The sequence below is a fragment of the Caenorhabditis elegans genome, chromosome IV (genome assembly GCF_000002985.6).
Source record: "Caenorhabditis elegans chromosome IV".
In the NCBI taxonomy this organism is placed as follows: Eukaryota; Metazoa; Nematoda; class Chromadorea; order Rhabditida; family Rhabditidae; genus Caenorhabditis; species Caenorhabditis elegans.
This window is the reverse complement of record NC_003282.8, coordinates 16,946,987-16,970,527: the sequence shown is the minus strand read 5'-3', so window position 1 is coordinate 16,970,527 and position 23,541 is coordinate 16,946,987. Positions and strand designations below refer to the sequence as shown.

At 35.7% G+C, this 23,541-nt stretch overlaps 3 protein-coding genes and 1 non-coding gene across 6 annotated transcripts; 1 reads left to right on the top strand and 3 right to left on the bottom strand.

Moving 5' to 3' along the window:
• Positions 1–37: 37 nt before the first annotated feature.
• Positions 38–5,244, top strand: rom-3 (Peptidase S54 rhomboid domain-containing protein; the record flags this gene model as incomplete). Of its 2 annotated transcripts, NM_070612.2 has the most annotated exons (13): positions 38–61; positions 114–178; positions 245–316; positions 359–414; positions 1,520–1,671; positions 1,724–1,797; positions 2,368–2,515; positions 2,644–2,757; positions 2,832–3,449; positions 3,502–4,187; positions 4,412–4,557; positions 4,621–4,880; positions 5,074–5,244. In NM_070612.2, 13 exons carry the CDS (start codon positions 38–40, stop codon positions 5,242–5,244), a joined length of 2,586 nt encoding a protein of 861 aa, NP_503013.2. The 2 variants fall into 2 exon arrangements, with proteins under 2 accessions (NP_503013.2, NP_001299966.1); NM_001313037.1 differs by lacking the exons at positions 38–61; positions 114–178; positions 245–316; ... (3 more) ...; positions 2,368–2,515; positions 2,644–2,757 and having other exon boundaries at positions 3,084–3,449.
• On the bottom strand, positions 767–787 carry 21ur-9547. The gene has a single exon (NR_067926.1).
• Positions 5,245–7,659: 2,415 nt separating the features above from the next.
• On the bottom strand, positions 7,660–20,461 carry rad-54.B (DNA repair and recombination protein RAD54-like; the record flags this gene model as incomplete). Of its 2 annotated transcripts, NM_001268984.2 has the most annotated exons (9): positions 7,660–8,294; positions 9,643–9,870; positions 12,063–12,460; positions 13,339–13,570; positions 15,169–15,470; positions 16,364–16,712; positions 17,799–18,027; positions 18,993–19,143; positions 20,419–20,461. In NM_001268984.2, 9 exons carry the CDS (start codon positions 20,459–20,461, stop codon positions 7,725–7,727), a joined length of 2,502 nt encoding a protein of 833 aa, NP_001255913.1. The 2 variants fall into 2 exon arrangements, with proteins under 2 accessions (NP_001255913.1, NP_001255914.1); NM_001268985.3 differs by lacking the exons at positions 18,993–19,143; positions 20,419–20,461 and having other exon boundaries at positions 7,725–8,294; positions 17,799–17,882.
• A 332-nt stretch (positions 20,462–20,793) lies between these two features.
• On the bottom strand, positions 20,794–23,408 carry arf-6 (ADP-ribosylation factor 6). Its single transcript, NM_070610.7, has 6 exons — positions 23,319–23,408; positions 23,148–23,251; positions 22,960–23,057; positions 22,776–22,876; positions 22,495–22,555; positions 20,794–21,148 (listed from the first exon to the last, which is right to left on the bottom strand). Exons 1-6 carry the CDS (start codon positions 23,398–23,400, stop codon positions 21,067–21,069), a joined length of 528 nt encoding a protein of 175 aa, NP_503011.1. The 5' UTR covers positions 23,401–23,408; the 3' UTR covers positions 20,794–21,066.
• Between the last annotated feature and the right edge of the window lie 133 nt (positions 23,409–23,541).

Below are 23,541 nucleotides of genomic sequence, written 5' to 3'. Positions count from 1 at the left end.
TTGAAATTCACCGTCAAAAATTTATGCTGAAAAGCTTATGGCGTCCTCAGAAACACAGCAGGTTGGGTCAAAAAAAAAAGTTGTAAATGACAAAAAAAATCTGATTTTTTCAGGAAAAAACTCCACTAACGGGTGAAAAAGCACACGAAGAACCTTCAGTAACCAGGGATTCCAGTTTGTGAGCGAACTTTTATATAATTTTTTTAGCTATAATTTTTAAACCTCAATGAAAAAAAAGTTCCAGAATTCAACAAATTTCACACTTTATTGGTATAGCGGACACATTAGAGGAGAAAATTAACTGGGATGCAAAAAGGTGTTAAAAATCCGTTTTCTCGTAAAAAAACAATTTTTTCAGACTCCGGCACATCGAAAACCGGTACAAGGTAATAGTGGATGAAGTCAACAAATATGGTGAGTTTTTCTGAAAATTTTCAAAAAAAAAAGTCTTTGTAGTGTGTGAAGTTTTGGTTTCTAGAGGAATAGTGAGTTGAGGTTAGTGTAGGGATATAGTAGTCGGGGTACTGTGATACAATAGTGGTACGGTAGGAATACTGTAGGGTTACGGTAGCTTCAGAAAAACTTTTCTTTTAATTAAAAAGAAATCATTAATTCAGCCGTGGACCCCCTGTGAGGTGCGGTCCAGGGCTGGTAAATTAATAAAATAAAAAATTTCAGTTCCAAAATTTGGCAGAAAATTTTTTTTAAACCGAAATTCCAGGTCTCGACGCAACAGATTTTATAGTTTCCAAAGAACATTAAAAAATATAAATAAAAATATCGAAAACTGCTGATCCAATTATTCTACAAATTTAAAAATATTATGAAACGGTAGAACATTTGTGTGACAACTTTAAGATTGACATTTTGAAGATAATTTTTAAGAAAACAGTACTTTTCAACATATATATATGTGACATAACCTATAAAACAAAAACTCGCAGAAATAAAAGCTGTCCTGGCGAGACCGGGTACTGTATTTCCTGGCACAAAAATCGCAATATTTCGCCTATGTGTAATAAAAAAATCTCAGGTTCACTTTTGTTTGTTCTTTCACGAGCCATGTTGACACCTTGTTCCAATTGAAAATGTAATTGAAACTAGAAAAATTAACTGTTTCAACCAGGTATTATTATCACTTATTAAATAAAATTAATTTTTAAAATTTTTTTAAAACTTTCTGTCCTGAAATTGTTTTATTAAACCTATTATACTAAACAAAAAATAGAACAATAAACAGATCTAGTGGTCTATGACACAAATCCTTTTGAAGTTCCTGTATTTTCAATGAATTTAAATAAAATAAAGTGATAAAATTCAATAAAAATTGTCGTGGCGAGACCGGATACTGTATTTCTTGGTGTAAAAATCGCAATGTTTCGCGTATGTGTAATAACAAAATCTCAGTTTTTTTTGTTATCAGAAGTTAAGAAAGTTCCAAAGACATCGGTGCAAAGTTTTCAGAGTTTTATAAATTCTAGCTCTAAAAATCTGGGAAAAAATCAGCTTTTTTTTTCAGCCGCCCGCCATCGATCCATTGAAGCTGAAACTCCACTCTCCTTCAATGAAGAAGATGCTGAAAAAGGAACTAGGGCATTGCCCACGTGGGCTTCAATTAAAAGAGCATTTGGACAACCAAAAACTTCTGTTGGAAACTATCAGATATTATATGTAATTTTTTTTCTAAATTAAAACAAAATTTCAAAAACGTTTCAAATTTCAGGATACCTTGCCTCAACCACAACGAGAATCCATCCCGTCAGCTATATTTAATTCATTTTCGAATTTATTGAAAAAGTGAGAAAAACACTTTTTTCTAAATCAAAGAAACCTTGCAGTAACCCTACAGTAACTCCTACAGTACCCTTAAAATAATCATACAGTACCCGAAAATAACAATACAATAATCTAACAGTAATCCTACAGTTATTTGACAGTGATCCTACAGTTACCCTACAGCAGCCTTACAGTAGTTCTTCAGTAACCCTACAGTAACCCTACAGTATTTCCTACAGTACTCGTAAAGTAATCCTACAGTAATCTTACAGTGACCTCACAATAAGTTTACAGTAACCCTACAGTAATCCTTTACCAACCCTACAGTAACACTACAGTATTTCTACAGTAATCCTATTGACCCTTCAATCAGTTTACAGTAATTTTACTGCAACCATAAAGTTACCATAAAATAACACCACAGTAATTCTACAGTAACCCTACAGTAATCCTACAGTATCCCATACAGTACTCCTTTCCTAATACTACAGTAACTCTACAGTATTCCATACAGTAATCCAACAGAAATCTCCAGAATAGAAACAAAAAATGGAAAAATCACAATAACTCCAATTTTCTCCAAACTTCCAGAGGCACACCAGTCAGCAAAAAACGCGTGAACTTTCAAAAATCTTTTGCCGCGAAATGCAAACTCCGTTCCATTATGGTTGCATACGCCGTAAATACAATAGAGCATCCAGATGAAGCTTCACTACAACCGGAAACAGATTCTATGGAGGTGAAGCCGATTTTAGAGAACTTCGAAAATCGTAGAAGAATCGGATATTTGTTTTCCTAGTTTTCCGTAAAAATTAATAGATTATCGATCAGCAATTTCCCCAAAAAAATATATTTTTTAATTTTCAGTCTACTGCCAGTGTTCAACATTCTGCCATCGAAAACTCAACAAGCTCCTCCGAGAACTTTGATCAACTCGATGATTCCGTTGACTTCAAAACAGAAGGTTTATACGACCCTATGGTAAGTTTTGAGAGAACGTTTTAAATCGATAAAGTATCGATTTTTAAATTTTAGTTTCAACAATAGTTTTTCAGCCAAGTCTTCGTTCACTTCGTTCACTTCGTTTACCTGACTTCAGCACAGAATTTTTTTTCGACTTTAAAAAACACAATTCCTGTTCTCCAGACAATGTACAACCTGAAGAGCTCGCCCCCTCGAAAATTACACCGTTCCCAATCAAGCATTGCGCCCGGGAAGAGCTTACTAGAAAATTCGCCCGTAAAGTTCACGACAAAATAAAACGAGTCAAGGCGAACTTATGGAGCAAAACAGATCAATTTTTGGCCATGGGGGTTGACGAGCGTCCATGGTTCACCTACTGGATCTCCACTGTTCAAACATTCGTCTGCATTCTCAGCCTCTTGTTCTACGGATTCGCGCCTTTTGCTCTTGAAATGAGAGAAGCTAGGGGTGACGTCATGGACATAACTTTGTCAAGTCGACGAGTCGCATACTTGGAGCAGTCGAATCCTTGGTTTGGGCCACACTACGCGGATCTTATCCGGCTTGGCGCAGTCTACTCGCCTTGTATGCGACGGGAGCTTGAAATGTGGAAAGCTATTGAAGAAGACAGACGCATCGAAAATAAGACAGGATGCTGTATTACTAATGATCGAAGTGGATGCTATCAGAGTAGCGAATCGATTTGTCCGGTTTGTAAGCCTCCGGAGAGGAATAATATTCTTCAATCCAAATTTCTTCCAGCGCACCATGGCTAGATGGATTCGATGGGACAAACCTCTGACAGCGGCGTCAAAGAAGAACTTTCTCACCCATGAATCTAAAACCATCTGGACCCAACCTAGGAAATCCGGTGCAGTCTGCGGCCAAGATCCTTCCTATTGCCGACTCCCACTCTCAGTGGCACCCTACGAATGGCCAGACGACAGCACACAATGGCCGATATGCCGGGAGAATCACAATGGCCCTGGGCTCCCCGAGCACTTGACCTGTCAGATTACAGGCCGCCCATGTTGCATTCAGTTTCAGGGTCTCTGTCGGATAGCTACCAAAGAATATTGTGATTTTGTTCAAGGGATTTGGCATGAGAATGCGACGCTTTGCAGTCAAGTCAACTGTTTCTTGGGTATCTGTGGTATGATTCCCTTCTTTTCCGGTGACAATCCTAATCAAATCTATCGGCTATTCACGTCACTTTTCATTCACGCTGGAGTCATCCACCTGGCACTCTCAATGGCTTTTCAAATGTATTTTATGGCATACCAGGAAAACCTGATAGGTTCTAAAAGAATGGCGATTTTATATTTTGCAAGTGGAATTAGCGGGAACCTGGCTTCTGCCATATTCGTACCGTATTATCCAACTGTTGGGCCTTCCAGTGCACAGTGTGGGGTTTTCTCCTCGGTTGTTGTCGAACTTTGGCATTTTAGGTAAGTTATTCAAAAAAGTTCAAACAAGTGAAAATCATTTTTAAAAATTCGTTGTACATTGAATTTTCTGAAATTGTGGGAAATTATGTTATCAGCTATGATCTTTGACAAAACAAAATACAATTTTTTTTCAAAATTTTCTGACTAAAAAAAGTAGGATCTAATTTGAAAATTAAAAACATAATAGTTTTTTATACTGAACCAATTCAAAAACCAATTTTCAGACATCTTCTAGATCCATTCGAGTTGAAATTCCAGTCGATAGCCCATTTAATCGTGACACTACTCGTCTTATGCATCGGTTTGATTCCATGGATCGACAACTGGTCGCACCTTTTTGGAACAATTTTTGGGTTGATAACTTCTATAAGTGGGTCTTTCCAAATATTTCCAGAAAAAAAATTAAAATTTCCAAATTGTTTCCTTCTTCCAGTAGTCTACCCATATATGGATTTCGGGGATAAGGATTACGACCCTCTTCTTCAGTACATTTCAAGTACCGTACCTAAATCACCCCTGGTCCAACGTGGCTCAATGAGCACAATAATAAATATCGCGGACATGAGGACTGCTCAGGGATACGGTCAATGGGCAAATGCATTCCCTTATCGTGGAGATCAAGGCAGGACGCCTGTATTCACGGCTCAAGTGATCTGGAAATTTCTACGCAAAAAATTCAACAATAAGCGATCGGTGAGGGGCTTGAATTTGACAATATTTTTAAATCAATGTTTTTATCATAATTTGAAAAAAATATTAAAAAATAGCAAAAAATGTCTCGTATGTGTTTTGTTCAACTTCACAATTAAAATTGAGTATTAAAAAATCACTATTTTTATCGGTTGTTTTTTACAAAGAAATTTCATAATTGTCTAATAAATTGCAGTTCTACGTGTTCATCTCGGCAATTGTGTTCTCCATCTTGCTCTCCATCCTACTCGTGGTTTTCTTTGGAAATGTGAAAATCGACTGTCCATGGTGCACTCATTTCAATTGTCTACCCGTATTTCAGTGCCATAATCTAGGTCTAAAGCTCAAAAAGTGGCTCCCAATTTGAATTATTTTTAGATCATTTTTACTCATTTTCTATTATTTTTTTGAATTGAACTAAATCCAAAAGTGTTTTAGCCAGAAAGTTTGAAACAATTCAATTTAATAAACTTATAATTCCAATGTATAATTTATATATCAAGAACTAAATTTTGAAATGCGAATGGTTCTAACCTTCTCAACTTGAAGAACTCATATATCTGTTGACAGGCAAGATTACAGAAAATGGACAATGAAAAAAAAATTAAACTGTATGAAGTTTGAAACTGAATTGTATTTTAAAAATATAACTGGGCCAACAAATTCCAAACTTATTGTTAGTCTATTTTTATATTTTATATGAAAACATTTTACCCCCCCCCCCCCCCCTCATAACAGCCCCCTGTGAAATCTATTTTTCGTGTAACAATCTATTTTTCGTGTAGCAATCTATTTTTCGTGTAACAATCTATTTTTTCGTGTAGCAATCTATTTTTTCGTGTAGCAATCTATTTTTTCGTGTAACAATCTATTTTTTCGTGTAGCAATCTATTTTTTCGTGTAGCAATCTATTTTTTCGTGTAACAATCTATTTTTCGTGGAACAATCTATTTTTCGTGTAGCAATCTATTTTTTCGTGTAACAATCTATTTTTCGTGGAACAATCTATTTTTCGTGTAACAATCTATTTTTCGTGTAACAATCTATTTTTCGTGTAACAATCTATTTTTCGTGTAGCAATCTATTTTTCGTGTAACAATCTATTTTTCGTGTAGCAATCTATTTTTCGTGTAACAATCTATTTTTCGTGTAGCAATCTATTTTTTCGTGTAACAATCTATTTTTCGTGGAACAATCTATTTTTCGTGTAACAATCTATTTTTCGTGTAACAATCTATTTTTCGTGTAACAATCTATTTTTCGTGTAGCAATCTATTTTTCGTGTAACAATCTATTTTTCGTGTAGCAATCTATTTTTCGTGTAACAATCTATTTTTCGTGTAGCAATCTATTTTTCGTGTAACAATCTATTTTTTCGTGTAGCAATCTATTTTTTCGTGTAACAATCTATTTTTCGTGGAACAATCTATTTTTCGTGTAACAATCTATTTTTCGTGTAACAATCTATTTTTCGTGTAGCAATCTATTTTTCGTGTAACAATCTATTTTTTCGTGTAGCAATCTATTTTTTCGTGTAGCAATCTATTTTTTCGTGTAACAATCTATTTTTCGTGTAACAATCTATTTTTCGTGTAACAATCTATTTTTCGTGTAACAATCTATTTTTCGTGTAACAATCTATTTTTCGTGGAACAATCTATTTTTCGTGTAACAATCTATTTTTCGTGTAGCAATCTATTTTTCGTGTAACAATCTATTTTTTCGTGTAGCAATCTATTTTTTCGTGTAGCAATCTATTTTTTCGTGTAACAATCTATTTTTCGTGTAACAATCTATTTTTCGTGTAACAATCTATTTTTCGTGTAACAATCTATTTTTCGTGTAACAATCTATTTTTCGTGGAACAATCTATTTTTCGTGTAACAATCTATTTTTCGTGTAGCAATCTATTTTTCGTGTAACAATCTATTTTTTCGTGTAGCAATCTATTTTTTCGTGTAGCAATCTATTTTTTCGTGTAACAATCTATTTTTCGTGGAACAATCTATTTTTCGTGTAACAATCTATTTTTCGTGTAACAATCTATTTTTCGTGTAACAATCTATTTTTCGTGTAACAATCTATTTTTCGTGGAACAATCTATTTTTCGTGTAACAATCTATTTTTCGTGTAACAATCTATTTTTCGTGTAACAATCTATTTTTCGTGTAACAATCTATTTTTCGTGGAACAATCTATTTTTCGTGTAACAATCTATTTTTCGTGTAGCAATCTATTTTTTCGTCGCGCGCCGTAAATCTACCCTCAGATATGGCCGAGCCAAAATGGCCTAATTCGGCAAACTCTTCCATTTCAATTTATGAGGGAAGCCAGAATTCCGTGTCTTCTGTCGGAAAAAAATCGATTTGTTTTCTATTTTTCACTAAAAAATCACAGAAAACTCGAAAACTCCAAATTTCTAACCAAATTTACCGATTTTTTCCACTTTCCCACCAGAAAGTTGCAGTTTTTTACAGAAACACTTGAGAAATTTTTTGTTTGAGAATTATTGGTAATAAAGAAGAAAAAACCTAAATTTTCGGCGAGTTTTTAGTCGAAAAGTGAAAAAAATCGTGTCGTGTACTCCACACGGATAAATACACAAAGTTTACAACTAAAACCGAGCCGCGACGCGACACGCAATGCGCCGTAAATCTACCCCAGATTTGGCCGAACAAAATGGCCTAATTCGGCAAACTCTTCCATTTCAAGGGAAGCCAGAACCCCGTGAAAGACCACAAGAATTTTGGTCAAAAATCGCAAAAAAAAAACGTTCCAAAATATAAAAAAGGGGATTCATTTAATTGTAAATTCAAATTAAAAAAAAACAAATTCAACAGATCAATATCAATATTGAGATTCTTGATAAAACGCAAAAGTCAGCTCCACATCCGTATCCACCTGCGACAACCCGGCATTCGTCATGAAATGATGCCACGTGTCGGCGTGACGTGGCGAAAAGTGGCGCCAACGGGACAGTTCGGCCAGCGAGGCGATCGTGCGGAGGCCGGCGGCGGCGACGGCGGGTTTTGTGGCCTCGGGGGGCTCCTGACTATCCTCCACAACTTCATCGGTCACATCCGCCTCGAGCTCCTCATCATCGGCTTCCTCATCGTCGTCGCTATCGATTTTATCGATTTTTCCAGATTTATCGATTTTTTCCGCATCATTTTCCACCACGTCATCCCCATCGTCTTCCTCGTCCATCTCATTCTCAAGCATTCCACAACCATCACACGGGCACTCGCAAAGATCATGAGTATTACATTCGGTCGCCGAGCCAGTAAAAGTGAAAATATCCTTCAAATCCTCGTCGGTGAACGTGGCAATCGTGTCGCCGACCTCGATCGCGTCGATCACACATCCCAGACCGGTCTTTTTGATTTGTCGTTGGAGCATCTTTTCCTCGATTGTGCCCTGCAAAATTGTGAAAAAAAAATTTTTTGACTAAAAATCGATAAATTTATCGATCCTTGAATTTTGCGAAAATCTTTTTTTCGATGAAATTTTAAAAAAAAACTCGGCCACCGATTTTTTTTTTGGCGGTCACCGTCTAATTTTCAGGAGGTGGCCGAGAAATTGGAGAAAACTCGGCCACCAACTCTCTGAGCAATTTTCACATTCTTTTAGAGTCGATTTTCGAAAAATGACACGAAAATTTTAATTTTGAAAAAACTCGGCCACCGTTTTTTTTTTTGGCGGCCACGGTCCAACTTTTTCATTTTCAAGTGGATTTTCTTCCAATTTTCCAATTTAGCCCCCAAAAAATGCGCACTTCTCCACGAGGAGTACACGCGCGTAAATCGACACATGGCCTAAGTTTACACGTTTTCCTAGAAACTCGGCCACCGACTTTTTTCGGCTTTTTTTTTCAAAAACTGAAAATTGAAAACAACAAAAAAAAACTCGATTTTCGCTTAAAATCCTTGAATTTTGCAAAAAAAAATTTGTCGCACAGAAAGTGGGGGTGGAGCCTAGCTGCCACAGAGAGTTCGGCTCCGCCCCTTTTCCAATGGTTTCTTGTTGATTTTTTTCAATTTTTCTCTCTTTTTTTCCGAACTGGATAACATTTTCATTCGAAAAATTGAAATTTTATTGAAAAAATCAACAAGAAAAACAGTGGAAAAGGGGCGGAGCCAAACTGCAGTTAGGCTCCGCCCCACTTTCTGTGCGACAAATTTTTTTTGCAAAATTTAAGGATTTTAAGCGAAAATCGAGATTTTTTTGTTATTTTCAATTTTGAGTTTTCGAAAAAAAAAATGGCAGAGGAAAATAGGTGGCCGAGTTTCTAAGAATGTGCCTGCAAACCTAGGCCATGGGTCGATGTTGTGTACTCCTCGTGGAGAAGTGCGTATTTTTTGACTGAAATTGGAAATTTGGATAAAAAATCCACTTGAAAATGAAAAAATTAGACGGTGGCCGCCAAAAAAAAAACGGTGGCCGAGTTTTTTTTGAAATTCTACCAAAAAAAAAAAAAGATTTTCGATGAAAATTGAAATTTTCGTGTCTTTTATTGAAAATCGACTCTCAAAAACTGTGAAAATTGCTCAGAGAGTCGGTGGCCGAGTTTTTTCCAATTTCTCGGCCACCTCCTGAAAATTAGACAGTGGCCGCCAAAAAAAAAATCGGTGGCCGAGCTTTTTTTTTTTCGATTTTTGATAAAAAGTCACAATTGTCTCGGTGCTAGGCGTTATGCAAATTGGTGGCCGAGTTTTCTCCAATTTCTCGGCCACCAGCTTCCAGAATTCGGCCACCATGGCCATACCGTGGTAATCAATCGATAAATGTGGCATGGCCGAACTTGTCCATCCCGCCAGATTCTTGCCATAGCCTGCTGATCGTTAGCCGGATTCCAGTCCGAGTCGAAGAGCACAAGCCGAGATGCTCCGATAAGATTGAGCCCGACGCCGCCGGCTTTTGTGCTGAGCAGGAAGATGTTCGATGGGTCGCGATGATCATTGAATGTTCTCACGAGTTTCTGGCGATCCGGGACCTGGAAATTTTGAGGTTTGTGTGTGGCCTAGAAATTTGGTTGGAGAAAAACTCGGCCACCGGTTTTTTACGGGAATTTTCGACTGAAAAAATGCGAAATTTAGGGATTTTTTTGTAGAAAAATTAATTTTTTCAGATAAATTCGAGTAAAAAAATATTTTTTTCACTTTTTAAAAAATTCGAAAATTCAAAATTACCCGTAAAAATGTAGAATTTTAACTCCGAAAGTGAAAAAAAAACTCTAAAATGACTTTTTTTTTCAAATTTTTAACAGAAATTCCAATTTTGTAGGCTTTTTAAATTAATTTTTGCTTAAATTCCAGCCTCACCAAAGCCGTTGGGAGCCGTGGCCTGGAAAAATCCGCGGCCATCAATTTTTCTGAAAAATCCGAATTTTTTTTCAAAAATTAAAATTTTCAAAAAAAAACAGTGTTGGGGGCCGTGGCCTAGAAAAATCTTCGGCCATCAATGTTTGATCTAAAAAATCGATTTTTTGTCTCAAAAAATCAAATTTTCAACAAAAAACGCTTTTGTCGACTTGTGGCCTAGAAAAATCCACGGCCATCAATTTTTCTGAAAAAATCCGAATTTTTTTTCAAAAAAAAAAAAAAAAAAAAAAAACACTGTTGGGGGCTCGTGGCCTAGAAAAATCTTCGGCCATCAATGTTTTATCTAAAAAATCGATTTTTGTCTCAAAAAATCAAATTTTCAACAAAAAACGCTTTTGTCGACTTGTGGCCTAGAAAAATCCGCGGCCATCAAATTGTTTTACGAAAAATTGAATTTTTGTGTTGAAAAATTCAAATTTTTAACAAAAAAAACGCTTTTGTCGACTTGTGGACTAGAAAAATATTCGGCCATCAATTTTTCTGAAAAATCCGAATTTTTTGTCCAAAATTTCAAATTTTCAACAAAAATACGGTTTAAGGGGCTCGTGGCCTAGAAAAACACACGGCCATCGAATTTTTTCTCGGAAAAATTTGAAACTTTGCATAGAAAAATCAAATTTTCAACAAAAAAACGCTTTTGTCGACTTGTGGCCTAGAAAAATCCGCGGCCATCAAATTTTTTCAGAAAAAAATCTTTTTTTTGTTCAAAAATTCAAATTTTCAACAAAAAAACGCATTTAGGTGGCTCGTGGCCTAGAAAAATCCGCGGCCATCAAATTGTTTTACGAAAAATTGAATTTTTGTGTTGAAAAATTCAAATTTTTAACAAAAAAAACGCTTTTGTCGACTTGTGGACTAGAAAAATATTCGGCCATCAATTTTTCTTAAAAATCCGAATTTTTGGTTCCAAATATTCAAATTTTCAACAAAAAACGCTTTTTCGGGCTCGTGGCCTAGAAAAATCCAAGGCCATCAATTTTTCTGAAAAATTTGAATTTTTTGTCCCAATAAATTTTCAACAAAAAAAACGATTTTAGTGGCTCGTGGCCTAGGAAAATCCGCGGTTATCAATTTTTCGTTATTTTACAAATGGTGGCCGAGTTTTTCTCCGATTTTCACGTCTATTCAGCATAGCATGGCCTAGAAAAAATTTCGGCCATCAATTTTTCTGAAAAATTTGAATTTTTTGTCAAAAAATTTAAATTTTCAACAAAAATACGGTTTTAGGGGCTCGTGGCATAGGAAAATCCGCGGCCATCAAATTGTTTCACGAAAAATTGAATTTTTGTGTCGAAAAATTCAAATTTTTAACAAAAAAACGCTTTTGTCGACTTGTGGACTAGAAAAATATTCGGCCATCAATTTTTCTTAAAAATCCGAATATTTTTTGTCCTAAAAATTCAAATTTTCAAAAAAAAAACACTGTTGGGGGCTTGTGGCCTAGAAAAATCTTCGGTCATCAATTTTTTATCTAAAAAATCGAGTTTTTGTGTCAAAAATTCAAATTTTTAACAAAAAAACGCTTTTGTCGACTTGTGGACTAGAAAAATATCCGGCCATCAATTTTTCTTAAAAATCCGAATATTTTTTGTCCTAAAAATTCAAATTTTCAAAAAATACACTCTTGGGTGCTCATGGCCTAGAAAAATCTTCGGCCATCAATTTTTTTCCGAAAAAAAAATCAAAATTTCCACAAAAAAAAAAACGCTTTTCAGGGCTCGTGGCCTAGAAAAATCCGCGGCCATCAATTTTTCGTGATTTTTCGAGTGGTGGCCGAGTTTTCCGATTTTCACGTCATCCGAACCTGTGTCTTCCCATCCAATCGAAGAACTTTAAAGTTTAAATATTCACAAAGTTGTTGAATCATATCCAATGTTTCTATATAATTCGACACAATAACTGTACATTCCTGCAGAAGCCGGAAACATTTTATCATATCCACCAACGCCGTCAGCTTTCCCGATTCTTTAACTCCGCCACGTGGCATGTGTGCTCCATCGAACGCGAGGAGCAGCGGCGAATGCTTGTGAGCCTTAGATTTTTCGGTTTTTTCACGGAGATTGTCGAGAAGAAGCTTCGGATGATTGGCGAGTTGGCGGGCAAAGAAGATCAACGAGAGAGCATCGCCTGTCATGTAGTCGCAGATTTCAGAATGAACATGTTTTTGGATTGGCGAGGCGGCGCAGAAGAGGATGTATTCGTCTGGAAAAAAATTTTTGCAAAAAAATTTTTTTTTTTTGGAAATTTTTTTAATACAAAATTTCAAAAATTCCACAATTTCAGATAGTTTTTCAACAAAAAAAATTTAATTTTATGGAAAATTTCAAAATTCCTCAATTTCGGATAGTTTTTCAAAAAAAAAGTTTTTTTTTAAATAAAATTGTTTTTTTTTTAATTTTTTAAAAAGTAAAATTTCAACAATTTCTCGATTTTGGATATTTTTTCAAAAAAATTTTTTTTTTAATTTTTTAAAAAGTAAAATTCAAAAAATTTCTCGATTTTGGATACTTTTTCAAAAAAAAATTTTTATTTTATTTTTTTACAAATACATTTTCAAAATTTTCCTGATTTCTTATAGATTTCCAGGCAAAAAATGTTTTTTTTCCAAGTTTTTTTACGAAAATTCAGAACTATCCAGTAGGCACAGAAATGCCTACCGGCCTGCCTAGTAGGCTTGGCTGTAGGCAGCCTTGTAGGCGCGTAGGTAGGCATGTTTTTTTCGATTTTTATTTTGAAATTTAGCTGAAGTTGTTCTTACAATATTTCCATTATTTTTCAAAAAATTAAATTAAAATTTTTTTAACAATTTTTTCCCGTTTTTTTTATTAAAAAAAAAATTAATTTTCATAAGTTTTAAGGGTTTTTTCACAAGTTCAGAAAAAAAATCCAAAAAAAAAACGATTTTTTTTCGTTTTTGGCCCCAGTGGCCGGCAAAAAAAAAATCGGTGGCCGAAGTTTTTTTTTGTATTTTCCAGAAACTTTCTCGAAAATTCTCTAATCCTTTAAGAACAATTAACGACTTCAATTTTTAAAAAATCAATGGCCGAGTTTTTCCAAATTTCTAGGCCACGTGTCCGTACGTTTTTCAGGAAGATGTTTCAAATCAACATCGGCAGCCGTTCGTCTCAACATGCACTCATCGATGAGCTCATTGAGCTGCTCCGGCCGATCTGAGCACATTTTTCGAAATTCGACAATCGAACCGAATACGGAAGGTCTCACGAAATCCAGAAGCGAGTAGAATTCTTCGAAATCGTTTTGCATTGGAGTTCCTGTTAGAATTAGGCGCCGCGGAATTTCCAGTGAGAGAAGCTGCAATTTTTTGCGATTTTTTGGCTGAAAATTCGTCGCTCAGAAAGCCAGGAAGTGGGCGGAGCCTAAAAGGTTTTTTTTTTTTGGAATTTTTGTTTCCGGAGACATAAAATCCGCGAATTTTTGCAAAAAAATTTTGTTGTTGGTTTAGGTTTAAACACGCAAATTTCAATGAAAAAATCGCAGATCTGAGTCTCCAAAAATAAAATTCCTTAACAAATAAGCTCCGCCTATTTCTGAACAATTTTCTAAATGTTTTTATTGGGGGAACAATTTTAGAAAACACCCGATTACAAAAAAAAATCCGAAAAAATACGAAAAATGCCAAGAAATGGGCGGAGCCTAAAAGGTACTTTTTTTCGGAATTTTTGTTCCCTGGGACACACAATCCGCGAATTTTTGTGGACTTTTGTTGTTAAAATAGATCAAAGAAAGCAAATTCTGAAGAAAAAAGTCGAAGATCTGAGTCCCCGGAAATGAAAATCCCGAATACAAGCCTCGTCCTTTTTTTGGGCTATTTTCTACATTTTTTGGGATTTTTCTTTTTTTTTTTTGGGAACAATTTTAAAAAATACCCAATTTCAAAAAATAATCCAAAAACACACAAAAATTTGAGTGAAATTCGCTCAGACAGCCAGGAAGTGGGCGGAGTCTAATTTTTTTTTTTGGAATTTTTGCTTCCGGAGAAACAGAATCCGCGAATTTTTGAAAAATTTTGTTGTTTGTTTAGATTTAAACAACCGAATTTTGAAGAAAAAGTCGCAGATCTGAGTCTCCAAAAATAAAAATCCCCCGCATATAAGCTCCGCCTATTTCTGGGCTATTTGCTAAATGTTTTAGAATTTTCCTTTTTTGTAAAAAATTCTAGAAAACACCCGATTTCAAAAAAATCCCTAAAAAAAGCACAAAAAATGAGTGAAATTTGCGAAAAATGTCAAAAAGTGGGCGGGGCTTATTTCCACATATTGGGGATTTTAGTTCCGGAGAACCAGATTCTGCAATTTTTCATGTAATTAGTTCAGGGTTTTTAGTGTGCCTGCCTATAGTGTTAAAAATTTCACGAATCTGTTTCTCCGGTATAGACTTTACCCGGATACGCCCCGCCCATTTCATGGTCATTTGCGAAAAATTTTATAGCAAATCTAAATGAAAACTAAAAAATTGTAAAAAAATCAAGTGAAAATTGCGATAAAAAACCAAGAAATGGGCGCGGAGCCTCGTGGGGGAAAAGGTATTTCCGGAGAACCAAAATCCGTAAAAATTTAACATTTTATTAGGCGGTAGGTACACGTGCCTAGGCGTACACAAGCGGTCTATCTAGAAAGCTCACTGGACGGGGAAAATTTCATGAATCCGTGTAACTGGTACTTCCAATCCCCCCGAATAGGCTCCACCCATTTCTTGGCTGTTTTCCGTATTTTTCTCAATTTTTCATAATAAATTCCGTTAAAAAAAGCAAAAAAAAAATGCCTAATTGGAAAAAATTATTTCCAAGTTAGGCTCCGCCCATTTCTTGGCTGTTTTTCGAATTTTCGTCATTTTAGTCCAAATTTTCTGGAATTTTCTGGATTTTTCTCGCAATTTCAAATTCCCCATACAGTTTTCCGCAATTTTCCATCCAAATTCTTGAGTTTATGCCCCTCATCGCAAACCATCACGTCGAATCGAATAATTTTCAGTTTTTCCACGTGGCGTTGAGCCAAATCATAACTGATCACAAGATAGGGCATCAGCTTGATTGTCGATTGATAAGTGGTGATATCGTTGGCGGTGAGAGCAATTACTGCGGGAAATCTCATTAGACGCCACCATTTATCGAATTCTGCCTTCCAATTGTTGACGAGAGACGATGGAACGATGATTAGACACGAATTGGCGAGTTGTTGGGCGGTTTTTGAGCCTGAAATTGCGCGAGAAGTCGATCTATGAAATGGGCGGGGCTTATAATGTCTGAGCGAAAATTTTGAACAAAAATTATTTTAGCAGCAGAAAAAAAAACTTCAAAAATTGTATTTTTCGCAGAAAAAATTTGATGCAAAAATTGTAATTTTGAACCAGGAAATGGGCGGAGCGTAGATTTGTTCTTCAAAATTTAGGCTCCGCCCGTTTCTCGGCATTTTTTTTTGAAAATTTAGGCTCCGCCCATTTCCTGGTTTAATTTTTTTGCGATTTTTTTTTTTTGAAGATTTTGAAGATTTTTAAAACCAAATTTTTTTTCTTTTTTTTTTTCAAAATTTTGCTGAATAAGAGGCACCACGTTTTCAAGATTTGTTCAAAAACAAGATCTACGAAAACGAGATCTACGAAAAGAAGATCTACGAAAATAAGATCTATCAAAACGAGATCTACGAAAACGAGATTCACTAAAACAAGTTCTACGAAAACAAATTAAATTTTAATGATTTTTGTAAATACAAAAATAACTTTTTTTTAAACAAGAATTTAAGCTCCGCCCATTTCTTGGTCCAAAAAAATATTTGTGAGAATAATTTTCAGGCTCCGCCCCCTTTAATGGCTCGATCGATTTTAGGAAAAAACATTCCGTAAAAAAAAACTGAAAAAACAAAAGGACCGATTTTCGTGGCGAGACCCACAAAAAAAATGGGCGGAGCAAAACTTGGCCACGCCCACAAAATGGTGATTTTTCAATTTTTTCAAATTAAAAAAAAATTCAAATTTTTTGACATTTCGAAACTTTAATTATTTTTATCAGAAAAGTGAATGTTTTTTTCGTGGCGAGACCCACAAAAAATGGGCGGAGCACCACTTGGCCACGCCCACAAAATGGTTAACCTTTCAACAAAGCCCACGTGGCAGCCATCGTCTGTAAACTCTTTCCGAGTCCCATATCGTCGGCGAGAATTGCTCCGCCACCACCACCGTTTTTCCCGGAGCCTCGCCTAAGCCGATCGAAAATAAATTGAATTCCAGATTTCTGATGAGGTCGGAGATGTCTCGCGAATCTCGTGTCCACAGTGACTGCTGACGTGGTTTTTCGATCGAGAATATCCTGTTCGTTGAGTATAAATGGAGGGATTTTCTCCTGAATTGTGGAGGAGCTGGAGCCGCCGGAGGAGGAGCTCTCGGAGCCAATAAGCGGCGGTACGAAGGTGGCGGATCGTTTTGAGAGAGGTTTTGGGAGCTGGAAATGACTTTTTTTTTTGTTTGGAAATTTAGACTCCGCCCCTTTATTGGTTCGATTTTTCAAATCAAATTTTTTCTTAAAATTTAAGCTCCGCCCCTTTTTTGGTTAGATTTTTACAAAATTTTTCTTAAATTTAGGCTCCACCCTTTTATTGGTTAGGTTTTTTACAAATATTTTCTAAAAATTTAAGCTCCGCCCCTTCGTTGGTTAGATTTTTACAAAATTTTTCTTAAATTTTAGGCTCCGCCCCTTAGTTGATTAGATTTTTACAAAATTGTTCTTAAAAATTTAAGCTCCGCCCTTTTATTGGTTTGTTTTTTTTCAAAACTCCAATTTTGTGAAAATATTGTGAAAACAAAAAAAAAACAAAATAATTATTTTACAAAAAAAAATTTGCACCAAGAAATGGGCGGAGCTTAGTTTCTTTTTTTCAAAATCTAGGCTCCGCCCATTTTCTGGTTGTTTTTTGTTGTTGGAAGACAAAAATTGAAACTCGGTTAAATAAAAAATTAACTTTGAAAAAAAAAAGTGTGTTGAAAATTTAGGCTCCGCCCCTTTATTGGTTTGATTTTTACACATTTTTTTTTTCAAATTTTAGGCTCCGCCTCTTTGTTGGTTAGTTTTTTGTGTTTTTTTTTTGAAGAATTATTGAACCCGAAATTTTCAACTTTTTTTTTTTCGAAATTTTTCTTAAACTTGAAGCTCCGCCCCTTTATTGGTTAGATTTTTTTTCAAAACTCCAATTTGTGAAAATGTTGTGAAAACAAAAAAGAAACACAAAATAACTGTATCCTAGCAACAAAAAAAACATTTGAACCAAGTAATGGGCGAAGCTTAGTTTTTTTTTTTTTTTTGCGAAATCTAGGCTCCGCCCATTTCCTGGTTGTTTTGTTTTGTTGGAAGACAAAAATTGAAACTCGGTTGAAAAAAAAATTTAAATTTGAAAAAAAAGTGTTTGAAAAATTTAGACTCCGCCCCTTTATTGGTTCGATGTTTGTGGAAAATTCGAATTTTCTCAAAAAAAATTAGAAAAAACCGCGCCCAGCTTGCTAGGGGGGCACGGTTTTCTGGGCGTGTCCACACCTCAATGCCTAAAAACGGGCTTGAAAAGCCGCCGCGCTTGCGATTTTCCACGTTTTCCGAGTTTCCAGGCGTCATTGGAGGCATTGGGCTCTGGATTTCGGGCTTTTGGGCCGAAATGGGCTTCTGGGGAGGCCCAGTAGCAATTCTCTCCTGAATCTCGACGCTCCAGGATCCGATATTGATGATTCGGCCGTCTTCAAGCTGGTCCAGGCCTTTTAGCGCTGAGGATCTGGAAAAATCGATAATTTTCAAGTGTTTTGTGGAAATTTTGAATTTTTTAGAGTTTTAGGGGTAAAAATGGTTTTTTTTTTCGATTTGATAGGTAAAAATTTTCACAGTTTTTGAGGTAAAATTTTTATTTTTTTATTTTACGGTAAAAATTCGATTTTTGCACAGTTTTTGACGTAAAAATTCAAAATTTCGCCAATTTTTCAGTTTTAGGGGTAAAAAAAACCAAATTTTCGGCAATTTTGCGGTAAAAACTCCAAATTTTCACAGTTTTCGGGTTAAAAAATGCTTATTTATCCGATTTTGCAGGTAAAAATTCAAAATTTGCACATTTTTTGAGGTAAAATTAACTTCTTTTTCGATTTTTCAAGTAAAAATTTGAATTTTTCTCATCTTTTGAGATAAAAAAAATCAAACTTTCGCCAATTTATCGGTAAAAAATCTAATTTTTCAGTTTTTGAGATAAAAATTTTTTTTTTCGATTTTTCAGGTAAAAACTCGATTTTTCACATTTTTTGAGGTAGAAAAAGCTTATTTTTCTGATTTTTTCAAGTGAAAAATAATTTTTTGCCAATTTTTCCGGTAAAAAAATCGATTTTTTCACACTTTTTGGGTACAAAATGTCTATTTTTCACATTTTTCAACTAAAAATTGTTTTTTTTAATGTTTTCGGGGTAAAACTTCAAATTTTTACATTTTTTGAGGTTTAAAACAATTTTTTTTCGAATTTTCCGGTAAAAAAATCGAATTTTTCACATTTTTTAGGATAAAAAATAGTTTTTTTGCCAATTTTTCGGTAAAAATTCAAAATTTTCCCATTTTTTGAGATGAAAAATCAAATTTTCGCCAATTTTCTAGTAAAAAATTCAAAGTTTTCATAGTTTTAGGGGCAAAAATGCCTATTTTTCACATTTTTCAACTAAAAAATCGATTTTTTCTCCAATTTTCACGAAGCCAGGCACCAACCTGCAAATGACGTCACGCTCATCTTCCGACTTCAGGAGACACGAATCTGTGAAACACACGAGAAGACCGTCTCCTTCCCAAATTTTGTGTTTTCGAGTCGAAGCTTTTCCATAGAGAACGACAAAACGGGCGATTTCGGCGCTCGGGGTGTCTGGAATTTTGGGAATTTTCGAAAAATAAAATTTTCGACCACAAAAGAGGCGGAGCATAAATATTTCGTTCAGCTCCGCCCATTTTTTGGGTCTTGCGACGAAAATGTGTCCCGTAATCTTAAAGCCTTACGCATTTTCGTCGCAAGACCCAAAAGTGGGCGGGGCAAACCTAGCCACGCCCATTTCTTGGTAGATTCCGATCTGCCGAATTTTTGTCCATTTTTGAAAAAATATGAAAAAGATGGGCTCCGAGATATATTTTCTCTGTGAGACCCGAAAAATGGGCGGTAGATTCCGATCTGCCGAATTTTTGTCCATTTTTGAAAAAAATTGAAAAAAATGGATTTTTGGTAGATCGCGGGCGGCCCTTTTTTGGGCGGGGCTTAAATTCCAGGAAGATTTTTTTTCGAAAAACACGATCTGCGGTCACAATTTCGTCGCGAGACCCGAAAAGTGGGCGGGGCGTAATACGCCACGCCCCTAAATTGCGCGGGGCTTAACAAGGCACGCCCACTCCTTGGTAGACCATGGGCGGCCCATTTTGTGGGCGGGGCTTAACTTTCTGAATTGTTTTCCCGAAAAATATTCGGGGATCACGATCTTCGCAGCGAAAGTGGGCGAGACATAATAAGCCACGCCCGTTCCTGGTAGATCATGGACCGACCAATTTGTGGGCGGGGCGTCAATTTCTGGAAGATTTTATTTTGAAGAACACGATCTACGGGCATAAATTCGTTGCGAGTCCCGGGAAAGTGGGTGGGACGTAATACACCACGCCCCTTAAATGGGCGGAGCATGTCTGAACACGCTCATTTCTTGGTAGATCACGGACCGACCATTTTGTGGGCGGAGCGTCAATTTCGGGATTTTTTCCGAAAAATATTCGGATATCACGATTTTTGCAGCGAAAGTGGGAGGAGCTTAGTAGGGCACGCCCATTTCTTGGTAGATCGTGAACCTGCCATTTTGTGGGCGGGGCTTCAATTTCTGGAAGATTTTTTTTTTGGAAGAACACGATCTACGGAAACAAATTCGTTGCGAGCCCCGGGAAAATGGGCGTGGCATTGCTCCGCCCATTTATTGGCTTTTTGTAGAAATTGTACATAGATTCGATTCCCGGCGATATGCGTTCCCTAAAAAATTGTCCGGCTAAGCTCCGCCCCTTTAATGGTGGATTTCAGATTCCAACCATTTTTGGTCGTTTTTTTTTCGAATTTTTCAGCCAAAAATGCCAATTTTTCAGAAATTTTCAGCCTATAGGCGTAGGCGCCTACCATTTCCCTCATAACTATCCACGTTGAGAACCACTCGGGACATCTGAAATATTAAATTTAAATTTTTGGCCTAAAAATCTGAAAATCTGGCAGCAAAAAATATTTCGTCCTAAAGAAAATCAACTATAAAATTGGCCAAAAAATCGATTTTTTAAATATATTTTTCTCCATAAAAAACGATAAAATCACAGATAATGGCAGCGAATATATTTGGAGAAAATTGGAGGTCGCCGCGGCCGAGAAAAACCTCGGTCATGGAGCAAAAATTGGGGAGAAAAGCAGTGATTTTAGTGTTTTTTTTCGGGGGGGGGGGGGGAACTCGGGAAAAACAGTGGGGAAATAAGTGAAAATTGGGCACCTAGGGGGGGGGGGGGGGGGGAAATTTTGGAAATTTATTTTTTTGGGGAGCATTTTGAGCATTTTTTTCGAGTATTTTCTGTGAATTAAAGAGAGGGAAAATAGGAATAAGCATGGCACACACAATGTTAAAATTTAAGGGATTGAAAATTTTTTGAAAAAAAAATTTTTTTTTTTTTGAATTAAAAAAAAATTTAAAACAGAAAAAATTGCAGATAAAAAGTGAAAAAAATACTGTTAATATTTGGCAAGACGCGAATTTTTTATTCCAAATTCTTCAGATAATGTGTTTTACGGCTTGCAATTCTGGCTTAGCCACGTCAGGCCTTCGTGTAGGCCGTCTCCGGTTGAAGCACATGATGGTTGGACGTACCTGCAAAGAAATTAATTGGAAATTATGGGTGAAAATCCGTGGATTTTTAGGTGAAAAATGAAGGTTTTTGATTGAAAATCTGAAAAAAATCAATTTTTTCGGTGAAAAATTGGCCTAAAACCGACAATTTTCGAGTTTGGAGCGTTTTTTTTTAAGGAAAAATGGGTTTTTTTAGTGGAAAAATTGCTGAAAATCCGGAATTTTAGGTGAAAATCGGTTTAAAATCGACATTTTTCGAATTTTGAGCGTTTTCAGGTGGAAAATATGGGTTTTTTAGTGCAAAAACTGATGAAAATGCCGTAAAATCCGGAATTTTAGGTGCACAATCGGTGTAAAAACGGAAATTTTCGAATTTCAAGCACTTTTTGATGAGAAAATTGGATTTTCCGTGAAAAACGGATGAAAATAGCTGAAAATCTGCAAAAATTCGATTTTTTTTGGGAAAATTGGCCAAAAACCGACAATTTTCGAGTTTGGAACATTTTTTTTAAAGGAAAAATGGGTTTTTAGTGAAAAATTGTTGAAAAACTGCTTTTTTTTTGTAGAAAATCGGTTAAAAAAAGGAACTTTTTTTGAATTTTGAGCGTTTTCAGGTGGAAAATATGAGTTTTTGAGTAAAAATTGGCTTAAAATAGCTGAAAATCTGGAATTTTTGGTCGAAAATCGGAGAATTTTCGAATTTCAAGCACTTTGTAATGGAAAAATGGTTTTTTTTTTGTGAAAAAACGGGAAAAGCCGGCAAAACGAGTTTTGGGCGTTTTTTAAGGGAAAAATTGAATTTTTAATGAAAAAAAAATGTTGAAAATATGAATTTTTGTTAGAAAATCGGTTAAAAACGGAAAATTTTCGATTTTCAAGCACTTTGATGAAAAAATTGAATTTTTACTGAAAAAATGCTGAAAAACTGCATTTTTTGATGGAAAATGGCTCTAAAACGATAAATTTTCTAATTTTGAGCGTTGTCAGGTGGAAAATTGGATTTTTAGTGCGAAAACTGATGAAAATGCCTTAAAATCTGAATTATTTGGTGAAAAAACCGAAAAAAAGGCGAATTTTTAGAGTTTTCCGTTAAAAAAAAAGAAGAAAAATTTCGTTTCTGGAGGTTTTTTAGAAGAAACTGAGGGAATTTTAAGCGAAAATCGCTATTTTATGCTTTTTCTCCGAGAAAATTTAAAAAAATTGTATTTTTTGCATAAAAACGAGATTTTTAGTGAGAAATAATCGGAAAAATTTGATTTTTACACCAAAATCTGCATTTTCTACCCATTTTCCGAGAGAAAATGGGTGTTTTTTGATGTATTTTTGCAGAAAAATCAGTTTTTCCTCGAGTTTTTGATGTTTCTTACCAATTCCTGTCTCGAATCCTCGTCAATCCCAATTTATCCTGAATTTCGTGTGGTTTCATCGCTGAAAATTGCATTTTTAGTGAGTAAATCCATTTTTTCAGTAAAATCGGGCATTTTTAAGCAAAAAAAGCTGAAAATTCGAGTTTTTAGGTTAAAAATCGATTTTTTCCGAGTTTTTCGGGGTAAAATCGCTCATTTTTGAGCTGAAAATCGATTTTTTCCGAGTTTTAGGTGTAGCATCGCTCATTTCGCTCAAATTTTCCGCCAAAAAAGCCACAAACCATCGGCAAGATCCTGTTTATTGGCAAAAACCAAAATAATCGCCTCCTTCATTTCCCGATCATTAATTATTCGGTGAAGCTCCATTCGCGCCTCGTCGACTCTGAAAATTCCGAATTTTTCCGTTGAAAAAATCGATTTTGTCCAGGAAAAAAACCAATTTTTCCGCATTTTTCGCCTAAAAACCTGTCTCTATCAGCGGCGTCCATCACAAAAATGAGCGCCTGAGTTCCTGTGTAATAATGTCGCCAGAGGGGTCGAATTTTGTCCTGTCCGCCGACGTCCTGAAGAAAAATTGGGGTTTTTGGGGGTTTTTAGGCCAAAATCTGGGGTTTTTAGGCCAAAATCCAGGGTTTTTGGGGCGGAAAACTCACCCAAACGTTGAATTTGATATTTTTATACGTGACAGTCTCCACATTGAAGCCCACCGTCGGAATTGTGGTCACTGATTGCCCGAGCTTCAGTTTGTACAGAATTGCTGGAAAAAAAATCGATTTTTTCCATATTTCTAGCCGTAAAAATCGAAATTTCCGCCAAAAACTCACTGGTTTTACCCGCCGCATCGAGTCCGAGCATTAATATCCGGAGCTCCTTTTTGCCAAAGATTTTCGACAGGAATTTACCCATTTTTCGATCTAAAAATGTGATTTTTAGGCAAAAAATACCGAAATTAGTGCGATTTTTGAGTAAAAAACTTGAAAAATCAACAAAAATGAGTCATTTTTCGCGAAAATTCGCTTTAAAACGGCGGAAAAAGGAAGAAAAAAT

Bases quoted from the DNA above. Each gene is read 5' to 3' on its own strand.
- arf-6 (NM_070610.7), bottom strand. From the start codon at position 23,400: ATGGGTAAATTCCTGTCGAAAATCTTTGGCAAAAAGGAGCTCCGGATA. The intron at 22,556-22,775 runs GTTTGTGGCTTT...TGCAATTTTCAG, and splicing joins TAAACAGGATCTTGCCGATG to CGATGAAACCACACGAAATT. The intron at 21,149-22,494 runs GTAAGAAACATC...ATTTCTTTGCAG, and splicing joins AGGATTCGAGACAGGAATTG to GTACGTCCAACCATCATGTG.